This window comes from Anomalospiza imberbis, chromosome 6 (genome assembly GCF_031753505.1).
Source record: "Anomalospiza imberbis isolate Cuckoo-Finch-1a 21T00152 chromosome 6, ASM3175350v1, whole genome shotgun sequence".
Lineage (NCBI taxonomy): Eukaryota > Metazoa > Chordata > Aves > Passeriformes > Viduidae > Anomalospiza > Anomalospiza imberbis.
In genome coordinates this window covers 36,849,686-36,860,497 of record NC_089686.1, presented here as the reverse complement: position 1 = coordinate 36,860,497, position 10,812 = coordinate 36,849,686, and the positions used below count along the sequence as shown (strand labels likewise).

The 10,812-nt window shown below is 40.1% G+C and overlaps 1 protein-coding gene across 1 annotated transcript in view; it reads right to left on the bottom strand.

Moving 5' to 3' along the window:
• Nucleotides 1-444: 444 nt before the first annotated feature.
• LOC137475763 (cytosolic phospholipase A2 epsilon-like) overlaps nt 445-10,812 on the bottom strand; it is a 33,762-nt gene continuing 23,394 nt past the window's right edge. The window contains exons 14-21 of the mRNA XM_068193433.1: nt 10,066-10,288; nt 9,558-9,672; nt 8,365-8,502; nt 7,321-7,428; nt 5,949-6,140; nt 5,057-5,223; nt 3,559-3,745; nt 445-2,424 (exon numbers count right to left, since the gene is read on the bottom strand). Coding sequence (XP_068049534.1) covers nt 2,216-2,424; nt 3,559-3,745; nt 5,057-5,223; nt 5,949-6,140; nt 7,321-7,428; nt 8,365-8,502; nt 9,558-9,672; nt 10,066-10,288 — 1,339 coding nt within the window. The 3' untranslated portion in view covers nt 445-2,215. The remainder of the gene's footprint in view (nt 2,425-3,558; nt 3,746-5,056; nt 5,224-5,948; nt 6,141-7,320; nt 7,429-8,364; nt 8,503-9,557; nt 9,673-10,065; nt 10,289-10,812) is intronic.

Sequence of the window (10,812 nt, the reverse complement as noted above, 5' to 3'; positions counted from 1 at the left end):
TACCATGGTTCACTCCATACTCCTGCTATCTGTCTGTAAAGGAGACATCCCTTTATCCATGATGCTCACAGCAGTATTTGGTACGCTCTTTGCATACCAAAAAACAGATAAAAACAGTTTTGTTTTCCAGGAACAAGGAATGTTCACACTGTGAACCTGAAGCATATTAATGAAATGCCTGAATATGTGGAGCAAGGCAGAATTTTCATTTTGCAAACAAGCCTTTATTGTCTTGTGCTGTATACACAAAATTTTTGCATGTAAATAACATTTCTTCAGAATTGGAGGCAGCAAGAGTTTATGACTAAAACCTGTGTTTACTTTTTCACAACAGGGTTTTCAGGTAAAAATGGAGGCAATTCCCATTATTATATGCAGAGCACATAGCATTATATTTCTGACTATGACTAGTAAAACTACCATATAACATAACAAAAAAAAAAAAAAAAAGAAGTGCATAGTTGTTCAAAACCTGACAAGTTTCAAATGTTAATATTTATGCCATGATCTTTAGGATGGCAATATTAGGCTACAGTTGCACAAAAATGTAAGTTTTGTTTGGACATAATAAATGACTAAAATGTTGGAAAAGTCATTGTGAACCAATTTGTAAAGATAATTTGTCATCACTCCTTGCTAAAATGAAAATCCTCAGAGTGTCATTTTGTAACAAGCCAAACATGTTATTTGGCTGTGAATGAACCCTGCTATTTTCAGGTTGGGTTCCCTGGGCTGACGAGGTAGGCAGTCTATTAAAAAGAAGTTATGTTTCAAAACAAAGATGTTTTGTAAAATATTAATATGAAATGTTTCAACTTACCCAAGCATTTTCCCTGGTTTATTTTAGTCCCACATTATAATATGTAGTTGATAGATTTTTTTTCTGACTGAATAGACTCTGTTCAAAATTTTCCCAGCTGTCTTTAGGACACAAAACTTATTAATAAAGTGTGTTTTCAGTTTGACTTGCTCCTGCAATGCAAAAGTTGTTATGGATTTATAGTTTTTACAGCTCACTCGCAGCACAGTTTAGAAGAGTTAAAAAAAAGGCACTTTCAATAAAAGGGAAAAGTAAGGAAGTTTAAAAATGCAAGTCCACAACAAATGGAATTGGTGTTTTTGTGCTATATCCCATGCATGGTCTTCAGATTGTTTTAAGATGGTCTTAGTTGTTTCAGACTTCTGACTCACTTCTACTCAGTTTGTACAGGCAGAACTAAACAAATAAGAACAAATAAGAGGTTTTTTAATAGGCATATGACCTAAACTGTTACATTGAGTAACACAGCAAAGTTTTCATTGTCTATAGGAAGTAAAATATTTTCAAATACTTTCTCTTTTTAATTTAAGAATGGTATCTTATTATGAGAAGTAACTCAACAGGGAAAACAAGATCCAGGGTGTTTTATTTTGAAAGCTTCAAATTGAAGTGTTAAGGTTTTATATATTGTCTCAGTACAAACCAATTAAAACTGACATAAATCAACAGGGAATTTTGATGTGCCCAAATTACACCCTTTGCTTAAAAAAAAAATTATGTGAAAAGTCTTACGCCACTTCCTCCTAAGTTGCTCATTCCCATCACATATGATTCATTCACAGCCCAAGAGAGCCCAGGATGTGGATGCAAATCATGGGGCTGGTTGTGTGCACACACTTGTCCCTCTCTGCATTTCCAGCCTCTGTGGCTGCTCTTTGGGACACTTGCAATACAGAGTTGACCCAGGGATCCAGTACCAGTTTCCAGTTTTGTCCCAGGTTCTCTTTGTTTTCCAGGGCTGGTCACACCTTGTGTTCCACAGAGCAGAACTGTGGGAGCAGAAGTTTATACTCCCTTCCTACGGCCTGTAGGTATGTTGGCTGTGTTGTATAACTGTAGCACTGTGGCGACAAAAAATTATTTTCCTTTATGTCATATATTATAATAAGTTAGGCTTAAAATCACACTATTTAAAAAATCTAACAAGTATTTTAGGCAAAGAATGTTGTACAGATGACCTTAATTTATGGAACAAAATGTAAGTAAAAATTTCCCACACAACGTCTTTGCTTATATAGACCACTTCTTGGGAATGGAAAAATCCCAGCAAACCTCTGCACCAGCTGGGGTGGTTTCTGTAGTGCAGAACAGCCAGTGTTTGAAAAAGCTATGTCCCTTCCGGGTCCTTGAGCATGAAAAACTCCTCTGAGAAGATAAGGGCAGTTTGTCAGGCAATCAGCACATTTTCTGCCTTCTCCTTTGCATTGCTGTCTGCAAGGCCTGCATAATCATCTGAGAGTTGTTGAGGATGTTGTACTCGCTGAGATTCAGCAGCTTGCGGTAGTTCTCATCAGTGTATCTGACTGAGAACATGCAGTAGGGGGAACAGGAGCTGGTCAAATCAAGCTGGCCCTCCTCCATTTCTGAGCAACAGCGCTTGACACCTGGAGAGAAAGAGTTGTTGTTGCTGTGACATGATGTTTATCTTAATCAGTGTCAAACTGTCCATAAAGTGTCAAAGAGCAGGACTTTTCTCCTGAGGAAAATTCATAGGGTTTAAATGCAAACAATGCAGGTCACATATTGCCACCCTTGTCAAGAGAAATTGTGAGTCTGAAGCGAGGAGGGCACAAGGGAGAAGTGAGGGATGACACCACAATGTTCATCTACACCTTACACAGAAACATCTGTCTCATTAAAGCCATGGATCAGGCAAGGCTGTCAGCCTGAAAGGGCACTCCAAATGCCCCTGTCCATGCACTGCAGCTGGGATTTCTATGAACCCTGGGCAGCTGGAATTTCTATGAACCTCAGTCAAGGAAGATTAATTGCTAGTAAGAGAATAGAATTTAAGTGAGAAAGGAGCAATAGAAACATGTGGAAACCTAGAGTTCCTGCAATGCTGAATAAGGTCCAGGGCACCTGCCACCAGAATCCATCTCTGCCTTTCTGATTTTTGTGTCACAAAAATTCCACAACAGTAGTATTTTGGGCTTAACCTCCCTGCTACCAAGGAGCAGAGCAAATGCACCCTAGTAACCTGCAGTAAAGAAGAGGAGTACAAAACATATGACCTGACAGAAAAGGAGTGGAAGGCCCTGAACACAGCACAGTCAGTAAAATGATCCCTGGACTGATCTTAACATTACTGGAGTTCAGCCTGAAAGCCAGGTTCTTTCTCCCCCACCACTCATATGTGACACTGTGGTTCCTCAAGAGTAGAATTAAAACCTGAACAATAGACAATATATGCAGTGGGAAATAATCTGAGACAGCTATACCTTTCACAGGAAAAAAGCTTTTGCAATTAGGTAGGACTACCTCAATTAACAAATGGGAGAGAGGTGAAGGTAGACACCATCCAGAAGACACAGGCTGTGTTGGTTCTCTTAAGGCCACAACGAAGACATGAGTCAATATAATAGCTTTGGCAGGGATGGGGAAAACAAGTTTAATTACCTAAAGTGCTCCCCCATGAACCCTTTGAGCAAAGACAACCAGCAGCAAAGAAGTCTCTGTCTGAGTCATGGAAACAGTGGTGTCTTTTGTTTAATGCTTTGCCACTACTTGTAACTTACCAGGTGCTTTGTACTCTTGGAAGGTATCATTCACAAGGGGAAGAAAAATCACAATCGGACATCCTGGCAAATCTGAATCTTGGAATATGTAGCACTCCTTCAGATTTTTCTTATCTTCATCAGTCAAAGAAATTGTTGGGAATGGGATTTTCTGCTCTGAGTAGTATTTACACGCCTTATCTAGAGACTGGAGGATCACAAAAATGGTCAGCACTGGAAATCAACTTAATTGTCCAAATGCCCTAAATTGTTATCTACTATGAAGGTTTAGTGACTCAGATCCATAAGGCGGGTTCTGTCTTATCAAGGGGTACTATATATAATTACCACACATAGTGACCACATTGCTAATCACAAGCTGTAAACACAATTTCAGAATTAAATAATTCACCAGCACACTGCTTTAAAGAAAAAAAAATTGAAGCAATTTGCAGAAGTTTAGGGTAAAGCATTAGTTTTAGCAAATGAAAGAGCCTGTGTTAATACATTGTATTGAATTAACTAGAGAAGGAAATGCCAGCAAGAAAATATTTAAGGTATCATATGTGCTTGGAAGCCAGGAGAAAAGAAATTTAAGTTTGAATGTGCAATTATATCTCTGCCTGTGCAGTCATTATAGCACAGTGTTAATGGAGATTAATATTTTACTGAGAAAATCTGAAGTATTAGGCTATGCTATATCTTTTCCCTGAAATGTCTACTAAAATATCATGTACTAATATGCACTGTATTACTTACTCTGCAGCATCTAATAGCAAACACTATCAAGCAGAAAAAGGTTTCTACTGAAGTACTTAAAATTGTAGCAGCCTTTTTTTATAAGTTTTATCTAGGCAATGAATGAGGCTGAAATAAAACTTAATTGCATCCAACATATAGATTATTAGCAGTAGCACAGCTGTTCTCACTCTCAAAATGAAATTCTACTTGGGAAGCCCAAAGTGCTTAACAGTGAGTTTTCAACTAACCTCAGTTTCTGACATAAAAAGATCCAAACTTCTTTTCTGCCAGCTCTTATAGACAGCTAATTAGCTTTATCTCCACAAAATGGGTTTTCTGCAGGAAGATGCTCATCACTGCATTTTACTCGTAGCATCTTATGTGTCAGCCCAGAAATGATCTGCTGCTAATATTCAATTAACTCTTTTTAAATTCTGACTTAAGTCAGAAGAAATAACTTCCTCATCTTTATGAATATTCCTGTACACGGTCTGGAAGCCTGCTTGATTCAGCATAAACCAGAAGAGGCTCCTCCCATTATTCTGGAAAAGACCATGCTGACACCCCCTTGAATAATTCAACATGTTCATAAACCAGCAAGAAAGAGTCCAGGAATAGCAGGAAGAAATTGGAACTGTATTAATCACTACAGTGAAAAACATAGGGGAATGCAGATGTTATAAAGTGAACAGCTGATAAAACCAGCAGTTCTGGATGCTACAGGCTGAGCATTTACAAGTAAAAGAGACACTACACATGGTAGCAAGAACATCCTCACCGATGTATGGGATCCAGTAGTATAACTTAGATAGATGATGACATCCACTTCCCTCTGTGGCCTTAAAAGTGGTGCACTGCTGGTATTGATGAAAAATCCAGCATCTATCATGCCCATCTGATCAGGATTTTGCATCAGCTGGTTGGGACGTGAGTCTAACACAGTGTCTAAAAGGAAAATATTTTTTGAATAAGAATAGGTCTGTGGGTATTTTGACTAGAAAAAGAAGTGTAAGGTGCAACTGACCATTCCAGAGGCCTGGCCTTTAATTGCCACACTACTAAATCATCAAACAGGCATGAGAAGGACTGCAAAACACCTAAGTTCCTGTTCTGAAACGTCTATGTTGAGTTTCCAGGCAATATACTGCATTGTCACGGCACACCTATTAGTGCCAATAAGCTATGTCTAATAATTAACCTGAATCTGCCTTGCTTCATTTCAGTCATTGTTTCATCTTCTATCTGTCACTGTTTTGGAGAAGAATGTATTTTCAATCTTTTATATGAAAGCCCCATTCCTTTCCAGTTCTCTCTTACACGTGAAATTTTCTTGGATATTTCAGTTGCATCTGACATTAGAGGTATGATCTTGCCAAATTAAGCTTTCTCCCATATTCACTCTGCTCTTTGCCACTTTAAATTTGGTTCTGTCAGCTTTGAGTCTACCCTCTCAGTCTGGACTGCAGAGGTCTCAGCTGAAGCAAACGAATACAAATATTAAGTCTTCAATACCTGGCAGCACTGAGGTCTTAGTGTCTTCTCTGTATTCAGAAAATAAATGTTCTCTTGGGAGGATTTTCATCCCCTGCCAAGTCTGACAGGCTTCTTTCTTAAATTCCCCACCCCAAAACTCCCTGAAAGGATGCCAGTTAAATATTAGTCGCCATCACCTTTCCACCGACAGAAGTGCTCGTTCTCCATGTAGTTGTTATGCAGCTGGTAGCCCTTCAGGAAATTGTGGTGCTGGGCGACGGAGAAGCGGTCGGTCAGTGCTCCCCGAAGGGCACTAGACAGGGGGCCAGGGGGGGTGTACATGCGAGTCCTCAGCTCGTGGGGTCTTGTGGGCAACACTGGGTCTTCATCTAGAGGAGGGGAGAAAAACTGGTGAACTGCTTGGTGCCTTATGTTCCTTTCAGGCTGCCCTGGTGCAAAGGAGTTCCCAGGGGCTCTTCTGGGATGATTCACTTAACACACAAAAACTCTTCTGAGGGAAAGGAATGGCTGCTAGACAAAGCTCTGCTAATGGTCTTAAGGTTTGGCCTGAAGACAGTTCATCAGAAGCAATCTTTAGTCACGGAAAAAGGACACCTTAAGGGAATTAAGCAATTCGGAAAATGTTCTGTCAGAACTTAAATATCCTTATAGGAAGATAACATGAAACAGAGGCAAGCATGGAGAAAATGGAGCTGATGAATATGCTACTGCTCAGTCAGATGGGCAGCAACAGCAACCACAGGGTCCATTGCAACAGTGACAACCGCTACCCAGTAATCACTCATGGTTACATGAGCACGTGCTTAATCAGCAGAGTGAGAGCACCCCAGGAAAACCTGGCGCATATATTCATATTCAGAAACTATGGGTAGTTTAGGGGGTAGGTAGATGGCATATGGGTGAAAAGCAGAAATATGGCACAAGGTGTGGTTTCTAGAAATGACAGTGAGCTTTGCCAGCTAACAGTGAAGCAGGAGAGACCTGGTGGTTTCCAAATTGCACATTGTATTTTTGTATTTTTCAGGATGTCTGTAATAATAATTACTATCATATCAAGTGATTTAGCAATAAAATCACAGTTTCTGTATTGCTTCAGAAAATACCCTCTGGGCCTCATTTATCTTTGTGTCAGTATGAATGCAATGCAGTAATTACTGTACTGAGTAATAAAATAAAAACCCAGGAAACATTGATTAACCAGTTGATATTAAGGTTTATTCTCCTCATAGGCAGTAAAAAGTACCATATTCTCTGCTGTTGATTCTTGGTTCTGTATGGCTAAGTGAGAATTGTAATGCCAGAACGCTTCCTGAGAAATGTCTGACCTCTCTAAAACTTCCTCTGAAGGAACCAGTAGAGCTTTAGTAAATGTTGTAATTACAGCAGCTTTTCCCTGATTACCCACTTCCTTTTAGTCCATTCAGTGTGAGAAGTCACTATCTCTTAGTAAGATCCTATAATGCCAGATTCAGCAAAGCTGACAAGATGATGCCAAAAGTCACATAGGAAAATAAATGACCATAAATGAAAGGCTTAGTAATTTCTCACCAACTTCATCTATTCTGTCTTGTGTCCATCTCTTCCAGAAGTCCTCTGAACTGTGGGACAGTCCCCATATTTGTAAAAGGTTCACAGAAAATATACTGCTCCACATACCTGTAAAAGGAATTAATGAACAGAAGGATATATTTTAACAAGAAAATGCCCTTTCCTTCTATGTTGACCTCCTGGCTTAATTTTTTAATGGGCTTAATGAAAATATTTCTAAACATCCATGCTGTTAAATTCCTCTTAACTCTCTATGTCATTGATTCAGGTCATGCTACTACCAACTTTGTGCCTAACCTACTATATGGCTCTGCCATATGGTAAAGAGAGCAAAGAATGTGAAACAAGTAAAGGAGAAAAAAACCCACGCTTGCTCAAGAGGCAAAATAAAGAATTCAGGTAACATATACACCAAAACCACATAATTTCCATCCACATCTTCCTTTCTCCAGCTTGTCTTTTTCTGCATTTACTCTGATCAGTAAATATTTCAAACACCTTGAATTGTTTCACAAGGGGATGAACTGGCTTTTCAGATGTTTGTTTGTAAGACAAGATCTCACATCACAACCTGTAAAGGTTTACACATGCAGTAGGCTCCAGCTCCACTGTGCACTCTTTTCTCCATCCAGGATTACCCCTCTGCCTCATCACAGGGGCACTAGTGAATTTGTTGACAAAACAGAGTGCCACTATATCACCAGTCATTGTAAATTTAAATCTGACTATCACAATTGGACTTAGGTTGGAGTGCATTCAGAGAGGAATCAGAATAACCAAAAAAATGGGAGCTATTACTTACAACGAAATAATTAAGGATCTTCATCTATTCCATCTCTAAGATACAGACAACTTATCTACCAAGACAGTGACAAGAAACTGAAAAAATATGCGTGTTTTTTTACTGTATTCTTTTGGATAAACTACCACTCCCATTTCCCAGCAGGCAGTGTTCAGTATGTTAGGACAGAACTATCTAGACGCTGGTTAAGAGCATTACACCCTTCCAAAGTGCCTCTGTGCCAGGACAACACTATACATCACCTTGAAGGTAGCAGATGCGGGATTCAGGGAGCTTTTTTAACATGCGGCCCATGAAGAACTCGCTTCCAAAATGCTCCGTGCGAACAAAGGCGCCGTACTTCAGCAGTCCCACCTCGTAGGGAGTGAACTCCACCCACTCTGCAATACAGCCACAACGGGACACTTAGAGGGATCCCAGACAGGTGTAGGGAGAGAGGAAGCTTGGGCATACATTGATCTGAGTTATGTTTAATATGTTGCCTTTGCAAAGCCTCACTCTTAAATGCAGGTCTCCAGGGAGGCGACTGAGCTTGGGCATGGTGGTGATGAGGAGGCAGGAGCAGTTGTGCTGGTCACGGTGGTGCTGCTGGTGGCACAAGTGGCACACTGGGGGCGTGGCACAGCTCCAGGCCTTGCACACCCTGTGTGCACACACCTGTCCAGCACCTATGTAGTTTTGCCCTGCCCTTCTATATGCCATGTCCAGGTGACCAGTACTTCACCAATACAGTTAATTTATCTTCCCTAAATAATTGTTTATGTACAAAGATGGGTACTCAGCTCCTCAGAAATTATTTTTTCTGTAAGAGACCAATCATACTCTCTCTGTGTGGTACTAATGGAAATAGAACTTGTCCTTGACCTTCTTGGATATCGTCTCCAAGTGAAGTGCACTTGTCTGATATAACTGCAGCACAAGTGAAAACTGGGACAGAAATTTCATGGACTGCAATTTCCTTTTCATTTCAAAAATGGTTCATTTTCTTGCCTCAACAATAAAAAAATTGATCTCAATTTTTCTCTTCCCCTTCTTCTCCTTCTGATCCTCCATAGGAAAGGAATACAAACAAACAAAACAATGAGAAAAGCAACACATTCAGCTGGGAGCCTTCCCAAACTCTACCATAACTATGTGGCCATTCTTTATACTGAAACAGTAACTGTCCATTGAGAAAAAGCAATTATTGGATAATTCCAATATTTCTCAAAATGGCCTTTCTGGCAGAATTTCTACTACATATGTTGAGACAGGGAAATGCTGCTCCCCCAAACCCTTGTATTAAAATTGTAAGGTATGGAGGCAATGGCTATTTCTCCAAAAAGCAACTAACACATAAGGATTGTTTTCTCCAAGTGCTACCAAGAAGAAAAGAGTGATGACAGGAATTCAGCTGCCAATTTTAGCCTCAGAAGGTCCGAAACGACATCCTTACCTTTGAAATCATTGGTGCTATAACTGTCCCGGACACAGACTGACACATAGATGGGGAATGGGTTCTGGCCATCACACAGTGCTTCTTGCTGATCTGAAAGCTTGTGGGGGTCTTTCTAGTTTTGAAGAAAAAGTGTTACATGAGAGGAGATGGAAAAGACACATGGTGAATTCATTGACCCTGGCATGGGAGGAGCCAGGCAGCTCCACCCCCAGCACGCAGGACATGCCCCAGCAGCTCCATCACACAGAGCATTGCAGGTACCCCCCACCAACCATCACAGACCAGGCTCCAGCCTGGCTTTGTGCATGGATTCACAAAAAGATAAGGAGGGAGACAAGTATTTCTGCACACGTCTATGACTGGGTAAACCAAAACCACTACAATCTGCTCTTTAGTTAACACAGAGAATGTACCTCTGCTTTGAGGTACATTCTCTGAAATGATGGACTAGTTTCCCTCTAGGGAAAAACACATGGTTCTTTAAGTTATGCAATAGACATCATACCCCATCGTTTAGTAAGTACTCAATCATGAGACCCCAAAGATCTATAAATGATGTTCTGTATCCCTCTTCTTTCCGCTGGCAAAGCTGCTTGTTGTAGTACTTCATGCGATCCATAGAGAAACAGCCCATCTTGCATTTTGTTGCTTGTTTTTGGGCTTCACCAATATGTGAATCCAGGTCCTTCTGTGACCAGTAGGCATCTCTGTATAAGTTGGCCATGGTCCTGGAGAAAGACAATACAGACAGCAAAAGTTAAAAGGAGCAAAAAAAGACTGGAAATTTTGTGTTTTCAGAACAGAGGTTTACATTTAGGGATTCCTTTCTGCTCACGCATACTCTGGTTTAGCTGTTCCATCCAGCAGAACAAACACTTCCAAGTTTCTATGATTGTTTTTAAAAACGGCCCTGAAGAACGAGGTGGAGTTTTTATGTTCTTAACCTTTTTTATTTTCTTTAAGCAGAACTGGCAGAAGCTTAAGGGATAAAACTGCCAGGTGTGAACGTAGATAAATTTGTGAATCACAAATTAGGCAGAAAATTATATATGAGATAATAAATTTTCTTTGTTTTTCAGAACCTTAAATTCATTCATATTAGCTGCTGCCTCTTGCCTTGATTCACTTATTGTTAATCTTATGATATCACTATGCTTTATTTTAACATCAACCTCTATTTTACCAACCTCCTCTGCATGGGACAACCAGACATTAGGCAGCTGTAGGTCCTGTGAGCAGGGAATAACACTGC